Raw genomic sequence first — 24,647 nt, 5'->3', positions numbered from 1 at the left:
TCAACTTCATTAGCTTTTTCCTTTTCAAAAAGGTATATAGCTTTTTAACATTTGCTACTTGGTTCTGTTTTGGTTTATTAAAAGAGATGAAATATGCAAAAAAAATTTGCATTCACAGTAAATCTAAGGGCTTACGGGGGAAGTAGTCCATGCCCCCAAGTTTTGGGGTAACCTCAACGATTAAGGATGTTTTTGTAATTAATGTATGTTATACAAACATTGTACCTTATATCAAACACATGTATGAGATGTGGTGTTTTAATATTGTTACATTTCTATAAACTTAAATGTTTGAAAATTCTGAAGTTATAGTACATTTCTTTGGGCCAACTTGGAGCATGACATGCTTAAGGGTTATTTAGGCTTCATCATATTTCCTTGTCTTTTCTGTCGACTATCATCACTTGCCGCTGCACTGTCACAAACTTCTCTACCTCACCGAAAACAATGGTATCGCCATACACATTACATACCACACTATATCTCTGTGTGTGACTGTGTTGCTTACTTCTTCTACTGGGCTGAACAGGGAGCATGTTGATTAGCTTGAACGCTGCTGTCACCTAGTGATTGGAGGCCTTGCAGCCATTCTTTGTTTCTCAGGAAGACAGACTTCCTCTGAGTTTACGATTGTCTGGACAAACTGCTCAGGAGTACGTTTACTGACTCTGTATGTTTTAAATCTCTCATGTGTCTGAAGTAAGGATTCACTGATTGCTTAACAGTGCAAATATTCAGTTATAGTTTACTGCTTGGTAATGTTTAGAATATTTCTTTTATTTTATAGGGCCAGCAGCAACGTAAACCAATTATATATTTAAGTCCTGTCTCCCTTTTTAGACGTATAAATTACAAGTGAAGGTCTAACGTAAATAAATATGTAATAGTCTGTTATGGTTATGAAGCCAAGCATGCAGCTGCAATAAAATTTGTGATTGATGTAACAGTCTTACACATTAAACAATAAATCATTTTCCCCTTCCAAGTGCTTAGCTGACCAGTACTACAGTTTGTTTTAAAATAAAAGCTTGTATGAAAAGTATTTGGTTGTGGTCCACTTTAATACTTTGTGGAAAGTGGGTGGGTGGATGATGGTGGGAGAACAAATGGATAAAATTCTAAGAAATGTTTCTGGCTTGATGTTTGATTGGCATTGTTGGCAAAGTATATTGTACATATTGAATAATTTAGCCATGTGCACTTTGTGTTGCTCTCTATATCCATATATTTTGTTTCCAATGCCCTTTTGCTTGATTCAGATCAAATTTATCAAATTTATTTATAACATAGTGCAAAATGTTTGGTGCAAACACTGCCTAACAGCAGGAACCTTGTAAACAGATGTCAAACATGATGTTGGAGGAGGGCTGATGACTTGAGCCCATTTTGCAACTGCAGATGTTGAGGCTCCTTGCAATTTCAGCATTGTGCATAAAAATCAGTATTTAGAACTGAAATATGATGCCCTTTGTTGAAATGATGAGCTTTCATTTAAATTGGACTTTTCCTGCTTTAGAATACTTTTCAACATTAGATTATTTTAATTTTTTAACCTTGATTAAAAATTCCTCATTTCGCCTATTGTTTGTTCTGTTACATTTTATACGTAACTGCATGTTGTGTTTTGTGTTTGACACACTTAACACCATTGCTTCAAGGCCAGAATTGAACTTTTTTGACCATATCCTTCAGTCAGTGTTGTAGTGTTATATTTGATCCTGTTCTGTCCATGTCCTCAACTCTTACACATGTGGAACAGAGACGACGGCTTTAGATGACATGCTCTCTTGACTTAATTTCCTTCTCTGAGAGACAGAAATTTTTGAAGGACGTAAAATGTATGGACAGGCTTTGACAGATAGGTAAGGTAAATTATGGCATACTCATACCTCTGTCCTAGTCCAAGTAACTTAAGTCCTGACCTCTGGTATCTATGTCTGAATACATTTGATTTTGTTTGTGTAATCTTTTCAAGAAAGGTTTGCATGTGCTCTCCCTACGGAATGCAAATGTACTCAGAAAAAAATATAACTGTTCAAGTAACAGATGTCTTCCCTTTAAAACTGAATGCACTTTGTGTTGGTGCTGTCACAGTTTGTATTAAAATCTCCATGAAACAGTGGAGTAGCAAGACATTTTCAAAGCAACTTTTCATGTGCCAGGATGTGTGCTTTTGTGTGTGCCTGCAGCTTGAATATCGTTCATGGTTTTGTGTAGGCATTGCTGCAGGTCAGTGCTACCGTTAATTATTGATAGAAAAAGCTTAGCGCATGTGCTGGCAGAAACTGTTGCCTAGCACAAGTTTCAGCTTGCCAGAGACATCTGCAAGAGAGACGGTGAAAACAAGTGGGAGAAAAAAAACATTGGAGATTCATGCCGAAAAGGGTGATCGAGACTGATTCATTCGTCCTAAACCTGAAGGTGCCTTCTACTACTCGCTAGCAAACAGAAAAAGGACACGATACAAACCTGGCAGAAAAATCCGTCCTGCCTCTTGGTATAGAAATCATCCTTTGGCGAGTATAGCATCAGGGACTAGACAAGAGATCATAGGAAAAGTTTTATTGACTCTCTATGGAAGCACAGCAATGGATTTTATAACATTCCTAAAGAAACCACAACCTGAGGAGCAAAAAGGAAGGAGCCAGTGAGATTTATCAGTGTTTCTTTGCAAGTGGCTTTGAAGCTGTGGGTGTTAGAAAAAGCTAAAGATGATGAGCCGCCAGGCTTGCTTTTACCGGGTCCCTCCCCCGGAGCTCCATCGGCGTAACCAGCTCCAGGCTGATCCGGCTAAGACCAGAACTCTGCAAACTGTCATTGATATGAAGGTAGGACTGAGCAAATCTACAAGAAGGCAATATTTTCAGTGGTAGTATCCCACTTCTCAGCTGTTCATTAGTTCGTTAGTCTGTTCTCCTCTTGGCAGTGAGTGAGGTTGTTTTCTTTTTCTTTTCTTTTTATTATCTGTGACAGCAGTTCACTTCTGTTGCATGCTCCTGCTTCAGCCTGAATAGAGTAGAAAATCTGCATTGACTTCAAATGCCAATGCATACAGTGCATGCATTGTATCCTGATTATCAGTTAAATGAATATCATCCTATCGTGCCTTACTATAGTCGCAATACCCAAAGTCCAATATTGGCCCATGCAGAGTTAAGCACTTATTCAATTTGTTTCAAATGTCACATATGGAAGCTTTCACTCTCATCTCAGCCTTTAGAAGCTGTTACTGCTGTGAAAAATGCAGTTGACTCCACATGTGTCTTTGAGTAATCCCCCCCACACACAATTTAGTGTTCCTTCAGCAAAGCACTTGTTCCAAAAGTGATTTCCCTACCTCAAAGCCACAGTTATTTTTTACACATACTTTGTGACTTTTCCACCTATTAAGAGCCCAGCAGGGTTGTACACAGAAAGCAACCAGAAATAGCAAATAGAAAAGGTAAATCTGGCAGAGTTATTTGAAAATATAAGCAGAAAGGCCCCTGAGACACAAAATAGATGCAATGATGCTAGTATAAAACTTACCTCGTTTAACCAGCTTATAAAAGTTCCTTTATATCTGACCTTTCTTTGTTTTAGTCTTTACTGTGCTGCTTGTTTTAAGATGTGCAAATTTATGCTTTGTAATTGCAGAACACGAACACTTCTTTCTGTTTTGATCCTGATGTTATCTGGCAGGTACTGTATTAGCGCTCGTGTTTATGTTTTAGTTCGTTTGACATAGACAACTGTCCCTAACCTCTTTCCCTAATTCTTCTGGGTTGTGGTGTAGCAGTGTCATCTACCATTGCTTGTTTTTTTTTTTTTGTTTTTTTTGGATATTTTGGAGTTCAACTTTAAATGGACAGCCATCCTTCTGTATGTCAAGTTAATTTTAGTAATGAGCAGTTTGTCTTTGCTGTGTCTCTTATTTATTTATTTATTTTTATCTTCCAATGGAAGTTGGACATATAATATATAATGCAGAGAGCATAGCTAGTGTGTTGCTGTTTTCCTGGCTATCCAAAAAGCTTCTGTCCAATTGTACACTAATGTTTGTTTCAGTAATGTAATATGCACCTTTATGTGTTCTTACTTGCTCTGGCCATGTGCTTTTAGAAACGTATGCATCACAGTGTGGTTTGCAGGGCTGATGTCAGAGGATGTAATAGTGGTCAAATTACTACATCTCTGCCTGTGGTTTGTGCTGATGGCACTGTGCAATCTGCTTCCAGTTACTTAATTATGTTTCTCTTCTTTTTCAAGGTTTAGAGTTTAACGCTTGTCTAAATCCATGCAATTATACAAGCTCAGGACCTTTCCTTGACAGACCGTTCAATCATGGATACTCATTTATTTTTTGTGTTGAGCCGTTCACAGATGTATACATTCATCTTTGATTTTTTTTATTTTGATTTTTTTTAAGCTATTTTTGCTAAAATTTTGATATGATACTGGGCTGGACAATTGTGATCAGAAATTTACAAACACTTATGATCACGAATTACATGTTCATTTTTGGCTTTAATGATTTCATTTAAGTTTTTTGTTTGTTTGTTTGTTTGTTTTACAGGGTTTAATGATTATACAACATCTATAGTGGGTTTATGTAAACCTGTTGTGCCATTTGAATTCATGATTAGTTTATATAAAGCAACTATTCGGACCCCTTCTGACGTCTATAAATAAACAACCTAACATTGATCATATTTCTGTTTGGAAAAACATTATCCATATGCTTTTTGCTACTGTTTTATCCTTAAGGGTGATTTCAACTCGTTATCCTCATTGCTCTCTTTGTATAAAAGTTTCAGGTCCAAATCACTTTGGATAGTTTTCATCTTAGACTGTTCTGCGATCAAATCTTATGCCTGAGCCCTATTCCTGCTGGTGTATTAGTAGTTGCCAGTTTCTGACTCTGTGCCAAAAATACCTTTGCTGGTGCAGGACACCAAGATCTCTTCCCTGGAGAGAAACATCAGAGACTTGGAGGATGAGGTCCAGATGCTAAAAACCACCGGCCTGTTGCACCCTAATGAAAGGCAGGATGAACTCAAGCAGGTGGAAGTCTACAAGAGCCACTCTAAATTTATGAAAACTAAGGTAGAATCTCTTTGCATGCCACACCAGCCGGCGTCATGCTGCATGATTTGAGTGATGCATGTTACATCATCAGTGCATGAGCACTTGTTTATAAGCATGCCATATTTCTCTAATATATGTTAATTTTTGGCTTCTTTTGAGGTATTGTCTTGCCATTTTATGATGTATTGAAAATCATGTTTTATGTGGGAATTGATGTGAAGAAATGAAACACATTTTGTGAAACATTATGTTTTGTGCTGTATGGAGTATGTATAGTATATCCAGTGTTTATTGGGTAGAGCTTGACGAACCTCCTGCCTTCAGAACTTCATTTCACTGAGCAAGATTTGCTGTTATGTATCTGGAACACGCCATCAATATTTTGGTCCAAATTGGCAAACATCATGTTGTTCCATCATCCATCATCCATGATGTGACTCTTTTGTTTTACCAGATTGTACAGGATGGATGACTCTACCATGGAGCCCATTGGTGTACAAGAAACTTAAGAATACAATTTGAGATTGTTAATGCCTTTTTGATTCAATTAAATTCAAATTTAGCAAATACTTTGTTCATTCTAAAGATATATGAAATGTTGCTGCAACCCATGTTCTCCAAGTTTCTTTTAAAAGTCTCTGTAGATATTTCTGGCTCTGGGTAAGAGTGATCTCCAGTAGTTGTCTGTTTTAGTGAGCACCTCTGACTGAAGATACACTCTTGAGGTGTAGCTGTCTTTTGAATAGGACACTCAGCATTTTCTAGCTGGAGGTCAGTAGTGTAGCATTTAGGCAATACTCGGTCAGCTGAAATGGGCCCAAAGTGTGCTAAGGAAATATCCCACCACTATCCTACCCTCACCAATCGAAATCAGTCATGCAAGGGTGAACGGATTCATGCTTTCATGTTATGTACATTAAATTCTGACCTTAATGTCTAAACTGTTGCAGCTGAAATAACTTAACTGACCAGGGAATATTTTTTAAATTCACTGTTTTCCAATTTTTGATGAGGCTATGTGAATTGCAATCTCTCTTTCATTGCCTTTTGTTGTCATCTTCAAGGTTTAACACATTGAATGTTCTTATTTGGTATTGCCCATACCTTAGTTGTAACAAGTAGATATTTGAACAAATGTTGCTTTTCTTTCTCCTCACACCAGCTGTACTAATTCTCTTTTGTGGTCTGCCATTGGTAAGGACTCTTTGTCCAAACAACTGCCACTCACTGATGTTTCTATATTCCCAGTAGTTCAGCAGTTTCTGAAATTACATGTTCAAAGTCACTTAAATTATTTTTCTTTCCCTATTCTGAGGTTCGGTTTTAATTTCAGCAGGCGAATTGCATGGTGTGTGTACCAATGTTTTCAATGGCTTCTGTGCATTGGAATGAAAGGCCTAAAGCCTTTCATTAGGCTGGATTTGAGGTAACCTCAAAACCAGCCTCTGTTTCAAAACACCTGAGTCAAATAATCAGGACAGCTGTTTGATTAAGGTGTTTTGAAGTAGGGGCACATCTAAAGGTTGGTGAGCGCCGGCTCTTGAGACCTGGATTTGAAGAGCCCTGTTCTAAAGTATGCACGGTGCTACTGAGGACAGAATCAGTTCACACTGACTGTGAAGTCAGTGTCAGGTTTTACGGTTTCCAATAATTGTGAGATGAAAACTTTAAGTTTGCCAGTATTAGTCAGTTCTCATCAGTGCATGCATAGCACTGAATAGTATACTCTGAGATTAATTATTGAGCAACTGCTGAGACACTTGAGCAGAGCGTGTGCAAGTTATGCAACAGTGGCACAAATATTTAATGATTATGGTATCTCTGGTTTATGCTAAGGATTTTTTTGTAACTTTCCCTAAAAGAAACTGTAGCTGGTATAGCTAGTGACCGTTATATATCCTATTTTGTCAGATTCATTAAATATGATTCTGGGAAGTAAGTCTTGGTAATCCTAAGAAACAGACAGGAGGCAGATACACAATAATGTGTGTGTGTGTGTGTGTGTGTGTGTGTGTTTGGGGGCGAGAGTAGTATCAGGTCTCTCCTGTTTAAAGTGATAACATGTTTGATGGAACACACTCATGAACTATCGGCTTTCTGTGAATCATGCTGTTCTGCACATAAGAAAGGGTTGAGAAAGATTCCTCTTTACATGGCTGACTGCTGATTTTCTACTTGCATTCAAATGTGCACTGGATGACATACGCAAAATTAAACAGACACTAGAGTATTTTGGAGATTCCATAGGTTGGAGAGGTCGCTTGGTGGAAAATAAATCTTTGGAGAGTGTAGAATGTGTCATCAGTTTATGTATCTGTAGCAGAAGGCGCACTATGTGAAACATGTTTAAACGGATAAATGTGGCCTCTGGTTTAAGATGTTTTCAGTGGTCTATCACACTGAAAAAGCATGTTATTAAAGCAATCCATTTAACATATGGTCAGAATCCTTGTTTGGAATTAGGTCTCAAGTTTCACAGAGTTTCTGTCCATATGGCCGTGATGGCTATTTATTCTACTTTGATGGCTGAGGCCGATGAATCGTGCTACATGTGAGAAGGTTTCTTTCGGACTCATTAATGGTGCTCTTTGTATGGGCCCGTTTGTCATTGCATTGGGGGAAGTTCCAGATGCAATCATAAAAGAGATGTTTTTATGAATGGGGCTCTGACAGATGAATGTGAGCTTACAACGGCAGAGGAACGGAGAAGGGGAGTTCTCTCTTCACCCACGATATACATCACAGTGATGGCTCTAGCTTGCTTTTGGGTGTCTCATCTTTCTGCGTACAGTCACACAGAGACACGGAAAGTTGCCACACATGCAGCATTGCACAGATTCATTCTATATCCTTGAAGTGTTTGGGTTCCTGGTGTTTCAGCTGTGGTGGTGACTGCCATTGAGGTGCAACTGTTGTTAAAGAAACCGGAGAAGTCATCGTCCCTGTCTTCCCTGTTTTCCTCTCTGGACTTTGATCTGGTCAAACGCTATAAAACTATTGAGTAACACAGTTTGAGTTCTTTAAGTGGCCAAGCTACTTTTGTAGAGGTTTACTTCAAAAGTCTTAGCTGTGTGATTCAGAAGATTGTATCTGCACACACAATTAGACTTTTAGCTTAGTAGTTGCTGTCATCTTGTCTCTGTGTTTCTGTAGGAGCAGACATTGTCACCATGTGTGTCTTCCATCAGACCAACTCCTACCTTCCTCATGCCCACTCAGCTGCCTTGGATCACAGAACAAGAAGAAGTACTCGTTTTATTAGCCTCTTTACTGTTAGATCATTTCCTTCATTGGCTAATGTTTAAAATATCTGCTTTCCGTTTTAAATTTAAACATCAAGTCTTGTGCTTCCTCTCTGAATAAGTTTTTGCTCTTCATGTTTCACCCTGTCACCTCTCTGAGGTCGCCTGGCAAACATTTTCCTAATTCCACAGTTTACTGTGCCTCTGTTTTACCTTCATGGGTCCTTGGGGATCATTCTGTGCCTACAGGTTTTTACACGTGGTGTGGTTCAGTTTGACTTTCATTTTTATGTGGTGAACTCTGCAGTTTGAGAAATCTCACTTTTAAAATGACTTTGTGCAGCTCTGGCACCAGCCAGATTCCAGTACATCAGACTACTCAGCAGAGAAACCTCCCTTTGTTGGTGGATTTGATTTGCTGTGTGGTGTTACAGTATCTATGACTTTTGTAAGCCAGTCAATCTGTTTCCCTTGATGGCTTTCTGCTTTTCGGCTGTCCAGCTTAGCATTTGAATACAGCTGAACAAGTACTCCCGAGTAAGGTTGTAATAACATAATACTGAATGGCAATAACATAATTTGAGACATTGTGTTTTTAAAATTCCTGAGTGTTGTAATAAATAGATTTTTTCTTTAAAGTTGAGGGTAAGCTTTGGAAAATATATTATGCCTTCCCCTTCATTCAGAAATCACTAAAATTAGATTTTTTAAATGTAAAAAATGTATTTTGTTTTGTGTGATTATCAGATAGAGCAGCTGAAGCAGGAGCTGAACAGGAAGGACTCAGAGATGCAGGCCCTGCAAACCAAACTAGAAACACTGACCAATCAGAACTCGGACTACAAGCAACACATCGAGGTGCTAAAAGAGTCGCTCGGTGCCAAGGAGCAGCGCGCCAACACACTGCAGACAGAGGTGAGTGTTTCCACATTGCTTAGTGCAAATAGAATGTAAATGCTGATATGCACAGGTTTCTGCAACAGAAACAAAAACACTTCTAGAAAGAGAACTTCATAATGCTTTGTTACTAATATGTTAAGATCTGGAAGAATTGGAAGTAATTCGTTATCAACAGCAGTCAAGTGTTCCATTTTAAATGTTAATATTGTGCTGTCATATTTTACTGGTTGTTTTTTTTTTAAGTTAAAATGTATTATTTAGGGAAAATCCTATGTTTGTTCATGCAAAATTAGAGGTGAGACAGTGACATGGTTGAATTTGAGATGCTTCAGGGTATTTTGGTCTGACAGAAACAAATTGTATATGTAAACAGTTTAAGGTCTCTCAACTTTTTCCACAAGCCTTTCTGCTTCTCTTATGGGCATACAGAGGTGGGTGGAAAGCTATTTTCTACACCACCACATTTGTACATGTGGGTGGGTCAGTCAGCAGGCTGAAGAAAACTGGCAGCTTTTGCTCATGTTTGAAGTGTTAAAGGCTCTTTACCTTTAATAATTTTATCACCAGTTTAGGGGGGAAAAGGGTTTGAGTGTGGAGTGGTGGAGAAGCATGAATGTGAAATGTTTGTGTTGAGTGTGTATTTGACCATTTTGCATTTTTTTCGTCTGTCACCCTCTTGACTTGAAACTGATACTTCATATCTCAGTGTTTGGCAGTTGAGAGCAGCCTGCTAACTATGTCCACTCTTCATCGCAGGAAGCAATTTGACCCAAAATTAGGCTTAATTGTTGATGCATGTGCAAAGGATTTCAGCTTTTGCTCTTTGCCGAATACATCATACTTAAAATAAATACTTTTCAGTGGGTGGTTTTCTATGTGTTCGTGTTTACCAGCCTTAAAAGCAACGTTGCAATTTCAAGAAATGTTTCGTCACCATGACAAAATTTTGCTCTGGAGACACCTGGTGCACTGAGACTTATAATTGTGAATTCTTCAAAAAGTATTCATCCATCATTTTGTCTCTGCACAGCTTTTTCCAATCAGCCATTCAGAATGTGGTCACGAAAAGGAGCAGGTGTGTTGAGATGAAAATAAAGGCCAACTTTGAAGATATATCTAGTTCCTGTTCAGAGATTTTAAATGGAGTTGAAAGCGGGGACATTACAATCCCTTTTCACGTCATGCTCATGCTCACTATTTTTCTTTCATGATTTAGCTAAAGTACAACATTAGAGCCAGATTATGACACTAGTCATTATCCCTCCAAGGCCAAAGCTCTCACCTGCCACCCAACATGCAAGGCACCTGATCCCATCATTCCTTTCTGCATGTGGTGCTCACAACGATGGGGCTTCCTGAGGCTTCTTTGGGTTGAGCCCAATCTCCAAGAATTACATCCATCCATCCATCCATTTTCTGAACACCCTTGTCCCTCAGTGGGGTCGGGAGGGGTGCTGGTCCAAGAATTACAGTCATATGAAATTAGTATTTGATCTTGTTTCTACAACAAGTTTATTCTATCAGAGAGAAAAGTTAGGACATGCTATCTACTAATCATTAATCACTAGTCTGTGGAAAATATCTTGCGTACAGCCCCGGTCCCAGGAGCTTCTATTCTTTAGTACTGTGAGCTTTTTAAGTCTTTGGATAATAGTCATTTAAGCTTTATAGGTATTTAATTTTTTTTCTTTTTTATATTGACCCAACTCTGTCTGTCATCATTGTATTGCATGGTCGCAATATCACTTTTTTGAACCCGGCAGAATACATTTTATACACATAAAAGAAACCTAAATTGTGAAAATGTTACACAAAGTAGCCCCCGGTTGTCAAGCAATGGTGTTTATAGTAAAGTAAGGTAAAATATATTTTCCTTCATTGTTTTAACTGGAATTTATAATGAGAAAAGAAGTGCTGTAGAGCCAGCTGTCACCCCAGCGATCCTTTTGTAAACCTTATAAAGCTGCTAAGAAAATAAACTGCCTACATAAGGAGGATAGACTGTTCATATTTTTGTGGTTTCATGGCACAAAAAATGTATTCCCACCACCTGTCGTGTTTTTCTCAGATAGTCACATTGCTTTGTTTTGCTAGGTTGGATCAACACCGTTACAATTGCAGTTGTATTCACACTATATTCTCCATACCCTTTCTCATTTGAAAAAAGATGTCTATTTGATTAACTTTTTTGGCAAAATGTTTTTGAAAAATTCACAAATTTGACATGCTGTACTCTAAATGTTACATAACTTTTACTTAGTGGGACCAGTTTTGAGTATTATCATCATGATAATACCAGAACTGGAATAAGGATAAGTGTTACATGTTCTAGGATATCATTGAATATGTTTCTTTGAGGTTTGGCCTGCGATTTCAGGGTAAGAAGAGAAACAGCTAAAATAATTCTGATTTGGGTGCATCACAGCATTCTTTGCCATTTCTTCTCACTTCTCTTAGGCCACTGCTGAGGACCTGTAATTAGATCCAGATCACAAATACACAAACATACAGCTGTGCACACACAACCCCATAAGCACAGAAAAACACGTTGTCAGGTCTGATTACTTGCTTCTCATCTCCGGTCCCATATAATTTTTCTTGCTATTGAAGTGGCATTTCTTCCCCCCACTTTGGAATGACTCGGGTTTCCTCAACTAAGTGGGCAAGCTGGAGGATGACTAAAGATCTTTAGTGTGCTGTAGTTGGCCAGTTGTTGGAGTGCATTCCTCTGCTGCCTGTCAGTCATTCAGAGGGAGAACAGCCATTCTCCCAGGATTCCCTTCTCATTCAGTACTTGCATCCAGTCACAGTAGTACTGTAGTACTGGATCTTCAACTTTCAGACCAGCCTTTTCAAAGTTACAAACTTCTGCATTAGACATATCTAAAAAAAAAAAAGTGTACGTTGTTCATTTAGCTGACTTTAACCATGATAGCTAGTGACTGAAGCCAAGCTGCTTTTTATCGGAGACACTGTAAAAGCTGTTCCCATCAGAGATGGTTGATGGTTGGCCTCAGAACAGAGAAGCCACTGTATGCAAAGGAATGAGAAAATGGATGCGTATTTATTTGTCAGTCAAAGTTAAGGACAGCCTCTAAATGGGTGTGATTGAGTCTGTCTTCAGATAACTGGAAAATGTGGAAAATAATGAGCGTACACTTTTGTGGGAGCTGTGTTGGTCTGCCAGAGTCTGTGGAAACTTAACCCTTTAATACAGTAAGATGTGTATGTGCCTCTCATGCCCTGAACAGGACAATGCAGCGCTGTAATGATACTCTACCAGATCAGGTAGCCTGTCAGAGACCTTCCTGCATATTTAACAAACCCTGAGAACAAAAGAACATCTCAGAGCTACACTGCCAGAACAGTTTGACCTGGTTTCAGATTTCAGCTCAAAGATTGTTTTAAATATGACAACTATTTGTAGAAGATTGTCTTCACGGATTGTAAGTTTGACTTACCTCATGTTTACTGATAATGAGACCTTTGTAGGTGTATCTGCCCATCTTTTCTGTATATATTATTTACTCTTCATATTTGAAAAGCAACTACGTTGTTACAACAATGCTGTTGTTGATGCAAGGACTAATATAAACTTCGAACATCTCAAACAATAGAAATTCCTTTTAATTTACAGGTTCATTTTATAAACCTGGTATTTTTGCAAGCAGTCACTCACTGACAGAAATACAAGACTTGCATTTGACTCAAGACGTCATCAGAGTCTGAGCCAGCGACATAAATAACTCAGGAAGGAAGCATTTAAGCTTTTGCTTCTAACTGGAGATACAAATAAAATGGAATAAAACATGCTTAATGTTCTTCTTAGAGAAATATCTCTTTTTGTTTTTTTTTTACATGGTGCTTACACACCATGAACGCGCCATACAGGACAGATGTGGTACAGAGTTCAGCAGTAATGCTATTGGTGACAAGTTCTGTTTTCAAAGTATTCTTGTAGAGTTTTTCTTGTTTCATGCCTAGAATTTTGAAAAGGAGAGTTTCATTAAGTTTTGCGAAACCTATATGAGTGTTAAAGAAAAAAAAACATATCTCCCTGAGTCTCTTGCAATCTGTTGTTTTTGCATTAATTATGTTGATATTTCCTCTCAATGTTCCAATGTGACTTTGGTGCTCTTGTGTTCACTCTGTCATCACTAGCATTTCCTGTGTGTCTGCCAGAGGACACACTCTACACTCTACTGAGTTTTGTTTTTGAGGTTGAAATGCAATGACTCGAAAAAGCTATAAATGAGTCGAATAATTTGCTAACATTGACCACAGTGACAGTGATGAATATCAAAAACAAGAAGAGAATTAAAAAAAAAACGTGTGAGAGGGAATAATTCACAGACTGATGGAGCGACAAGAGGAAGTGAAAGTGAGATGTTTGAGCAGCTTAATAGATGGAGGTGTTTGTAGGCTTTTGTCAGGGAATTATGCAATGGTACAATATACTGTGGTCCCTGCTGGTCTATTATTGTTGATCTTTCCTTGTTCTCTCTGCTGATTGATGGTTCATATTGCTAGTGAGGCAGAGAAAAGATGTGGTTTCAACCTGGTTGTGGTACACCATGGATTGTGCCCCTGGTGTGTTCTTTCTTCTGGCCTCATTTGTTTTTGCTTCTCCCATCCAGATTGTCTCCACCTCCATCTGGTTCTCTCCCAATTTCTACAATATTTGTTCTTCTTGTCTCCCCATAACTAACCCACAGCTGTTTACAATATTAGAATAACAAGCAGATAGAAACTGAAGCATAGGTGAGAGCTTTCTAAAATGAAAATGGACTTGTAGATTGAGGTTGGAAAACTTCTGTTCTGTCTTTAGCTAAGGTTGACCACTAATGATAAGTTGCACACTGAGTTCTGGAGCTCTTCGAATGAGTCCCAAGTGTTGAGGGGCAGTTTTAACATGACTTCATTCAAATTTGCCAGACCATGGTCACCGTTCTCAGGCCCAACTGCATGATTTTGAGTTCTTGGATTGGTGTGGTTTGGAATTTAGTGTGAATAGCACACCACTGAGCTGACTAGAACAAACATGGTACGGTCCAAAATAAAGACCCTGCATGTTCTTCAGAGGCTATGTGGAAAAGTCATAAAATGGAGTAACTGGGGTCATCATGCAGATGAGATATTTAATGGTTTGTACAGAAAATGAGGCACAGTAAGTACATGCAGTTATCAGTGTTGGCCTACATAAAAACATGTTTTGCACCCCGATAAGGAAGTCTAATGTATCTTAAAATAGATTAATACTTTGTCCCATAAAAAGATATATCCATCCATTCAGTACCTTACACACTTATCCCTAGTGGGGTCGTGATGGTTACTGGTGCTTATATATGCGTGTGTGAGAAGGGAAGAAAGCACAATAGATGCATCAGAGTACTGACAGCAGAGGTATAAATTATTGTGAGCCTTGAAGATTTTGTTAAGCTCTTAACTTTTTTTTCCACAATTGAACACATTTTTAACAGGTTGTGATTGTTATAAAAATTCTGGATTTATGCCTCTCACAAAATATATTTTTCGTAAACGTTTTACACGTTCTTATTAGGGGAGTTGGCAAATTTATATTATGTCAAAAGATTACGGCATGCCATCGTTTCCAACTGTTATTATTATAGCATTCTCAGTGGAACAAGGCTGTAAAATGTTCACTAACAAATTAAAAGCTCTGTTCTGCCCCCTACATGTAGACTGATTTCATGCTACGCAGAAAAATGGCCAGAAAAATGTATTTGTGTGAAGGTGGAGATTCTTTGAAAAGAAGATGTAGATACTGGCATCTACATCTGGAAATGGTCTGAAATTATAATTTAAAAAATGTTAATGAGGAAGAGCTATTCAGCATGTCTTCATTTACATTTGTTTAGTTTATGTGCACCTTGTTTGTTGATGATGATTAGAGGATTCAAAATGTGTTAAGACACCTTTGTGGAGTTAGAGTTAGTGTGAATGTAATTAGGGTAAAATCTTTATCATTTATTAATCCACCTGTCTAGTAACAAAATGACTGACCTTTGGAGGAAATCATTCATTCCCATTGTTAGACAATGATGACGTTCTAGGTTTTTTTTTTTTTTTTTATCTAAATGTGTCATTTTCTTTCCCTGCTTTTGTTTCTGGTAACCTCTGTATTTTTCCATGCTCTTTTTGTATAGCCTGTGGGCAGACAGCTGCATTACAAACATTTTATCAACAGATGTTGCAGTATTCAAGGCGGCCATACCCCTCTTTCCACCCTACAGTCCCTGCTGTGAGGCAGTTCACATCCGCTTATTATCCTTTGCTGGCCCCTCAGGTGATTTGTCCCTTTATGCAATTCCTGATCAGAGCTCAGACTGTTTCCTTAGCCTAACTTTTAAGACACTCCTCAAATGACACACAGCCTTAGCCTGAGGACAGGGAATGGCCCTAATTTCCGCACAGATGCGACCTGATGTCGTCATGTCTGGGTTGGCAGGTGGAGGTTGGGAGGAATTTTCTGTAGCATTTACTTGTTAATTTAGCTTCAGATGTAATCCTTGAGTGATCTGCAGTGAATATGTTCAAAGTGGGAGAAGTATCAGCACAAGGCCCTGGAAAAACTCACACCTTAGTTATATTATACTAATAGACTGAAAAAGTGAGTGGGAGTTCACTAAACTTTTTCAGGTCTTTCTTGATAGTTGAGTTCCATTTCATGCCATCTTATGTCTTTTTACAGAACAGAAACAGTTTTCCTTATCAGGCAGCTTGCTTATTTGTAATTATAAACAAATTTTACTAGATTAAGGGTAACTGGATTTTAAGGGTTGCAGACACCTGACTTAGGGAAACAGTATGGTGAATAAGGTTGACTTCACTGTGATGGTTTCAGATGGGGGGAGATGGAATCTTTGCCTGATCCAAGTTGGAATAATATAGCTGTCATGATGACAGAGCTCTGTGACACCACATGACCACACTTACAGTCAGAGCCAGTGTGTCCATTGATGGGTCAGAACCTTGATGGAGAAATAAGAACACAAATCATTGTCTTTTTTTCTCTCAAAACTGTAAAATTAGAGCAGCACGCAACATAAAAAAGCTATAAAACTCAGAGTGCATAAGAACTCTTGATGCTATTATTGAATTAGACATAGATTTAGTTGTTCAACTATGGAAGCTTAACATTAACGCGCACACACACAACACATGCAGTTACTCTGTAGGCCATAAATTAGCACACCAACATGAGCTGTTCAGTGAAAACAATAAATGCTTTGGTCTTCAGGCTGTCAGCTTTTAACACTGTCTCCTGACATCTACTTTAAGTTTCTGTTGATTCATTAGAAAACTACAGATTATTTGACAATACCCCCCTTATGCTTATGTACGCAAGCTATATCTGAAGTCAGGTGCCTACACACCATCTGTCTTAGGCAGTACAGTGCATATGTTGTATGTACAGGTATTCTATAAGCTGGATAAAGCCGTTTTTTTAATCACCTTTCACCAGTCTCTAATAAGGTAGACATTTACTTGAGCAAAACAAGGTGCTTGAACCCATCAGTCGACATTTATTCTTTTCTTTATTCATCATGTCGGAGTGTGTTGGGTTCTGTTTGATGCCTATGTTTTAACAAAGACATATTCGAATGAATGTAGGTGGTATGTAGCATGGTGGTGGTCTTGAATAGTTTTGTAACGAAATAGTCCTTCCTTTCATCTCAGAGTGATACAAACCAGACCTGGTCAAATAATTGGGTTGAAAAACATGAATTAGGTAAATATTATGCCATAAATTTAGAAGATTAATATCCCCTCACAGAACTTTATATAAATTATGTCTAATCGTTGCCTTTAGCTGTGTTTACACAGGCCTGAGGGATGTCACACAGCCAGGAAAGTGAATAGCTCACACAGTTTTGTGTAGAGGCACGCAGCGGCTCAAGAAGACCTGAACTTGCTTGTTGGCTACATTTCACCAGACCTAGTCTTTGGACCTGGGACATTTTCAAGTGCTTTTTTGTCCAAAGTGATATTCTTTGTTTAGCAACATAAAAGTGATTTAAGCTCTGGTGAGTAATGACATTTCTATGACTGTCACTAGGGTTTAAAGACTCATATTTGGATTTATGAGGGATATCTTTTGATCGACCAAAGACTCTTCATGGCTCTGGACTCCAAGGTGGGTGAGTGAGGGTCCAAATGTTACTATGGGACTTTTGGTGCACCCTGAGGCCTTTGCTGTGGTCTTTCTGGTTCTGCCGTTTAGACTGTGGTATACTCATATTGTCTCTGTGTTGCCTATTGCGGTCAAACACCGGCACCTACACCAATACGTCTGCAAATTTGCCTGCCAGAAAAACTTTTATGATGAAATGTGAGGCACAGAAAAGGGAGGTGAGGACAAACAGTGAAGCTGTTTTCTTTAAGCCTCAGTTTTGCTTTGCTAACCAGTTTCCAAAATCCACATTTGCCTGTCATTGTAAGCATGAAAGGAGGAAGTCTGAGGGTCTTAAGGTCTGCTTATGCATCAGTGGTCATGCATGTTACATGTAAGCTTACGGATGCCTGTGTGCTGAGAATACTGTAGCCTGTATGGATGTGTGCTTGCATGTGTTAGAATACTTTGTGTCTGTGCCAATTGAAAGAAAAGCCGCATGTGGCCAAGAATCATTATCTTATCAACTGCAGAATCTTGAATGCATATTCGGGTAATTTTTCAAATAATGTGGTGTTGAGTGAGAAGCACCAGTTTTTGTTTTTTTTTTTTGATGATGATGGTGGTGTAATAGATGTTTTTAATATATATTTTTTGTTTTCCATTCATTCTCAAGTGTTGCTTTTAGAACTGAATGGAATCTCTATATTCTGATTTTTTTTTTTTTTAACCTTAAACACACACAAAAAATAATTTCTATTTACAAAGTCCAGTGTAGTCCATATATCTTCAGGCTTGTTTCAACGTCAATCTACAAGTTAAGAAAAGAAATGGGTTTCATTAATGCAGAGGGAGAGGGCTGCTGTATAAAGATTACAACAATTACCAGGAGGGAAAGGCGGAAATTAAGATCAATGATCTTATATTGTTTAGTTTCTATATTTTTATATTTTGTAAAGCTACAATGATTAACTTCAATGTATTTTCTGTTGTATTCTTAAGAATGTAACAGTTTTCAAAATGTTCTGTGGCTTTCATTTGTATTCATTCAGCTTTCTGAGTCAATATGTTGTGTAACCTACTTTTGCTTGTTACAACTCCAAGTCTATTGATTTTGTATGTCTCCACCAGCTTTGTACTGTATATCTAAAGGCAAATTTGATCCCCTTTTACTGATTTGAAAAATAGCTCCCTCTTTGTCATATTGTAAAAATACCAATGATACCCACGATGAACAGCTACTTTTAGGCATTGACATGGATTCTCAGTTGGATTTAAGACTTTATGGAACAGTTAGGTGATTTGATCTAATTGATTAAACTTTGTAGCTCTGATGTATGTTTATGGTCTTTGATTGCTGAAAGATGAACCTCTGCTCCATTATCAACTGTTTCGTGGCCTGCACCATGTTTGCCTTGGGGATGGTTTTTTATATGTATGACATGATATCTTAGTTTTCCTCCAAACATTGTTTTACATGGAGACCAAAAATACAATTTTGCATTGATGTGCTACTTTGTGCTGGTCTATCACATAAAAAAATAAAAAAAAATCTTAAGGTTTGTAGTTGTAAGGTGATAAAATGTGAGGAAAAAGTTTAAGATGTATCAATTCTTTAACTAGCTACTGTATGCCATTTGATAAAAGTCTTATGGGCTTTACTCCTCTATATCTTCTCATGAAGTACTGTAAGCCAATGATGGAGCAGCATCTCTGTGGTGTTAATGTCCTCCAGCCAAATGATCTGTGAAGAAATTCTATAATCTCTTTCCACCTTTTCTCACTCTTGTCTGCTTTACCCTTTCTCGTTTTCATTCATTCATCTGTGCCTGCTCACCTATGTAACATTGTCTCCTTGCTTCGGCTTTCTGGCAGTGATGAGAGCTTTAAGAGGGTATTAGCACAGCAACTGTGCAACACCATCACAGCTTAGCAGACTTGTGCAGGTGAGACAGCAGGGATTTCCTGTTTGGCCCCTTTGGTACATTTTTGCTAAATTGCTTCTTGCCAGGTGAAGTTGAAGCATAGGAGGTCTGCCTTTCTTTCTGTCATACATATTGTGAACACATACACACACGTATGGAAGCACAAAGGACTAGTGATTGGTCTAATGTGTGTGTATGCGTGTGCGTGTGTGTGCAAATGTAATTTGGGGAGGACAGAGGCATCCTCAGTATTACACTTTGGTTGTATGCCAGACACGCAACATGAGATAAATACTTTAGCATCCTACACCTGGAGCTCTTGGCTGGCATCTAAAGCCAGACTTTAGGGGTACCTGCGATACTTAGGAAAACACAGGGCACCTCAGTTTTTGACGTGTAGATATAGTATTTGAAGTCAAAACTTCCTGCTTCCTGCACCATAGCGAGTCTGCTGTAGTTCTACACTCTTCTTTTTCCAACCTAATTGGCCTATGGTTTTTCCTTACATGTTAGCTCAAACACATTGTCATTACATTGAATTTATTTAGCAGGTTACTTTTATCCAATGTAACTAAAAGATTAAAAGCACAATTGGGGGTCAAACCCTTGATTGGATCAAATTTAACCAGTGCTTTTCTAGTCATTCCAACCTTGCTGTGCTTTACACTTCAGCCACATTCATTCAGCTCTCGCAAACTGTCACACATTCATATACCGCTATGCAGATTGGAAAGAAACTTGTGTTATAGTGCCCTGCTCAGGCGCACATCGACATGTGGCAGGAGGAAGCTGGATGGGACCACACCAATTTTGAAACATTTTCAGATGAGATGAGTGCTCTGTCCAATAAACCATGATAGCCGTAACCTTAATATAGTGTAATAAGCTAACCGTTATATAGCTTTGGAAGACATTCAAGATTCCCCATGAAAAATGGAAATCAATTAAATTAAGGGATAGGGCACAGTTTTGAATGTTGACTTAGCAATTCAAACTAGGAGACAATTTATCTGTTTATTAATTGGAGCTGTTTTTTTTTATTTATTTTTTTTAGATCAGTTCATAATTAAACGATTCAGTTACTCTGTTGCTACAATGTTTTAATATCCCAAATAACAAAAATATATTGTTGGTAGCCTGATGTAACTGGTGAGCAAATTCCTAAGAGCATTCCTAAGACAATGTATCTTCCTATGACCTTTGAAATGCAAGGCATGTTTTCTATTGTGTAAAGTGAGAAAATTCATCAGATTTTAAACTATGTTGATTTTATCTTGTCTTTATGTCGACATAAAAGGCGGTTTATGTCGAAAGCGCCTTGTGAAATATTTTGAGAGATGAGCTGGAACAGTCTGTTCCTTAAGTCTTTTGCCCCTTATGTTTCAAAGTAATTCTTGTAAAAACAGTTGATAATAGGCTGTCTTTTACTGCCTCTCTGTGTCTCTCTTAAAAGCACATGTACAGTTCAAATGAACTCACTCAGCCTGGTTTTAAATCAGTTGTTGAAGGAGCAGAATTTCTGGTCATCTTGGCCAGATTAAGATGTGGATGTACATATGGATTATTTTTAGCCAGTCTAGCAGAACACTGATGCCCAACCTGAGTTTTGGACATAGTTCAGATGTCTCTCAGCTCGTAGCACACAGCCAGATAGAGATTATTTTAAAACGTTAGGGATGAAGTAAGTGAGCAACGTGATCTATGGCAGAACCTGACCAATCGTGCAACACTCGGAATAATAAATGACAGAAGTGACTCCATGTTCCTTCTTTTGTTACATATACTTTTACAGCATCACTCTGCAGTGCTTTATATTGTGAACATTAAGTCAAACAATGTTTGATACTTCTAAATGTCAACAAGTAAGTGTGTTGAGAGATGTTCTTTCTGGTACTGACTACTTAACTGTTGAATAAACGGACCCAAAGTTTTTTGATGTATTTTTTTTTTAATTTTGTTTATTTTTTTCCTTTCCTATACTGTGGGCTGTCAATGGTGACATTTCTTTTTTTAAATTCTCTTTTATTGCTTTTTGTGATCAACTATAGGTGGACGCTCTGCGAGTGCGCCTGGAGGAGAAGGAACAGATTCTGACTAAGAAAACCAAACAACTGCAAGACTTAAGTGATGAAAAGAGCACACTAGCTGGAGAAATCAGAGACATGAAGGACATGCTGGACGTCAAGGAGAGAAAAGTGAATATCCTACAGAAGAAGGTAATTTTAACATAACTTAATATTCATGCTTCCATGAATCCTGTACTTGAAGTTTTTAACACTTGCTCAAGTTGTTTTTATTTTCTACAAACGTGATGTACATCACAGTGGATGGACATACATCTTCCTAGGTCTTTTTTCATCACTTGACTGGTGATATATGAGCTACTATTTCTGTTTTTGGAATAAAAACACAGCATCCCATTCTGGCCAAAAGGAAGGAATAATTATGCTAATCACAGTTGAAAGTTGTTGTTTTTTTGACAGTATTTTATTTTATTTTTTATGTTTCTTATACACATAATTAATTTGGAATATACTGTCACCCTCTGGTGCACCCTGTAGGCCGAACCTTTAAATTAATCCAGATATTTTCTGTAAAAGTAATAAGGCATTATTGATTTTTTTATGAATTGACCATATTTCCTTTCACTGAAAGTGATGGAATGTTTTGGTTACAAATTGAACTTTTGATCATCCACTGACTTGCTTTGGTTTAGAAGCTGGTGTTTTTAATGCCTTATATATAAATGTTTTTCAGTTAAAATATGTGTCTTCCTGTTATGTTATAATTATTAAAAAATAATTTCTCCTCAAATTTCTGCTCAAAGGATTTCCCATGTAGTTATATGTGTAACTTACCATCTGTTACATTGGGTCAAGTTATGAATTTATGCCCAAGCATCCCCTGTATACGTACAGAATATGTTGTAGAACGTAAACGAAAAATGCTAACATTGTTAGCTGGTGTCGGATCTCACACATTACCCCCTACTTATGGTTGCACACACAGAGATACTCATACTCACACACACATTTGCACAACATGTCTGTGAGGCTTTAATGATTTTTATAAGGGTAGCTATTAAGACAGGGCCTGTTGCTACCTGTGGTGTGCATGTTGGTCGTTTCTCTGTAGACCAATTACTCACACGTAAAGGTCTTCTCTTAACTTCCTAGTTTCTTCTCATGTCCTTAAATTAGAGATTAGAGACTTCTTCCTCCCTCCCTCTTGCTGAGTTAATGAAAATGCTCTTCAAAGGTCACACAGTGGCAAAAGTTTTGATCTGTGGAGGTGGGACTATTTTTGGTTTAGATTACTGTGTTTATGTTACACTTCTGCTATGCTGTACATATAAAATGAAAGGTTATTTAAGTGAAATGAAATTTCACGTAACACAAGTCACATCTGAACACAAGTGCTGTTACTCAAAAAAAAAGAAACCAAATAAAGAAAATAAAGTATATAAAAAAATACAGTATATAAAATTCAACAGCAATTTTCTTAACTTTAGATATTTTATGACTCAACATTAAATGCATTGCATGTCTGAGTGTTTCTGATCTTTTCTGAGTCAAAAAGAATATGTATAATCTATACTGAAAAACAAGACACTAAGTATTTTCTAAGGTTGCGTTTGTGTGACATAAAGTAGAAATAAAAAGAGGAAAATCTGAAACATGAAATGTCTGGAAAATTTAGACAATCCAAGGATTAACTCTAAAATGTATTTCTAGAGTCGGGGACTTTGTCCTTTTTATGTCTTAATTAAAAGTCTTGAGTTAGTTTACACTACTTATTTTTATTTATTTTTTTTGTTACCAGCACAAAGTACCTTGTAAAAATATCCATATTCCTCAAATGCTTCACACTTTGCCACATTACAATCACAAATTTTATAATTTTTTGGATTGATGTCATGGATCTGTACAGTCTATCAAAAAGCAATGGTGCTGCTTAAGATGGTAATACTGGGAGAAGGAGGCTTATACTGGGAGAAGGAGGCTTAAACTGGGGCAGTTCACATTCCAGGAGGACAAACAGAATCATGAAGGTTGGACAAAGGTTGTGTTAGTTACCAAAAAACAATGGTTGAAAACTTTAAGATTATGTGGTGCTTTATGATGGACATTTTCATAAAATCCAAATGAAAGACATTCAAGCTTCTGTTTGTAGCGAGACAAAATGTAAAGAAACTTAAGGGGTATAAACACTATAGTAAATATGTGATAATATCCACATTTTTGGACCGAAGACACAGAAAACAGAAAAACATAAACACAATGATGTCCAGGCATGGGTGGTGTAATACCACAGAGACTGTTTAGCTGCAGTATGTATTCCTCATTAGTTAGCTATGCTGAGTCCAAGGAGAATATGAGGAATACATCTTCCCTTTCCAGATGTTATTTGGACAGTCACCGCTGCTTATTGCATACTTTCATGATGTCATTGCTGTAGTTTGAGACACAGGTTGATCCTAATAGTAAGAGGCTCAATATGACTGAAAATAATGAAGAAATTGTCTTTTTGTGAGCACATTGGTCTTATGTATCACAACACAGAACAGTGGGGGCTCTGTTCAAGCCCTTGGTCAATGAGACCATGTCCAATGCATAATGATGCATTTATTTGTTTATTTTTTCCATTTGCATTTCTTCTTTCCCCTCCCTTTGGCTACGGGGTTAGGGTTGTGTTGTGTGCATAGCCGGTTGTGGTGTGGTTTTGGCATACATGTGTTATTCATGTTCAAACATTGTGGTCATTGCGATCCATATTCATGCTTTTAGAAAGGCTTTCTGTGTGCGTAGAAGTATAATATGCCCACTATCATGTTCCTACCCATAGCAGCCTCAGACAGAAAGATTTGATTGCGTCTGCTTGGACTGCATGCTTGAGTGTTTGTGTGTCCATGTGGAAGGATCCCCTGTCCACACAGGGCTCTCCCATTTATAATGTGCGGTGAGTCTCCTCTGGCTTTTTTAGGCCTTTTAGGGAACCACCCTCTGTTTTGGTGTTGGCCTCTGCAAGACTCTTGCAGTACTAACTATGGTCTGCTGTCATTGCTGCCTTCTTGAAAAAGTTGTGGCACAACAACTTAAATATTTCCTAAAGTAAAACAATATATTGGGCATCTTTCAGTCTGGTTTTCTTGAAATGCATTCAACTGAAACTGTTGTACTTAAAGTGTCATTCTCTTGGCAGCTGATTCAGGAGATTACAGAGTCTTAGTTTTGTTGGATCTTACCTCTGCCTTTGAGACAGTCGATCATGTCATCTTGATAAATAGACTCAAATGCTGTGGATTTACTGGTGTTGCCTTACAATGATTCACATCCTACCTTTCAGACAGATCATCCAGGGTCTACATTAATCAAATAA

At 37.9% G+C, this 24,647-nt stretch overlaps 1 protein-coding gene across 7 annotated transcripts in view; it reads left to right on the top strand.

The window, feature by feature from the left end:
- Window positions 1-24,647, top strand: part of LOC103129859 (ELKS/Rab6-interacting/CAST family member 1-like) — a 167,649-nt gene that overhangs the window by 14,129 nt on the left and 128,873 nt on the right. For 6 of the 7 annotated variants that reach the window (XR_001660118.1, XM_016665463.1, XM_016665464.1 and 3 more), the window contains 3 exons: window positions 4,930-5,085; window positions 9,057-9,224; window positions 21,317-21,484. Coding sequence is in view for 6 of the 7 variants with exons in the window: in XM_016665463.1 (XP_016520949.1) it covers window positions 4,930-5,085; window positions 9,057-9,224; window positions 21,317-21,484 (492 nt within the window). In the remaining variant the exon portion in view is untranslated. The remainder of the gene's footprint in view (window positions 1-4,929; window positions 5,086-9,056; window positions 9,225-21,316; window positions 21,485-24,647) is intronic. The other variant, XM_016665466.1, reaches the window with a different exon arrangement.

The sequence above is a fragment of the Poecilia formosa genome, unplaced genomic scaffold (genome assembly GCF_000485575.1).
Source record: "Poecilia formosa unplaced genomic scaffold, Poecilia_formosa-5.1.2 Scaffold586, whole genome shotgun sequence".
Taxonomy (NCBI): domain Eukaryota; kingdom Metazoa; phylum Chordata; class Actinopteri; order Cyprinodontiformes; family Poeciliidae; genus Poecilia; species Poecilia formosa.
Note: the sequence above shows the minus strand (reverse complement) of the source record. Positions and strands in the feature narration are given on the sequence as shown.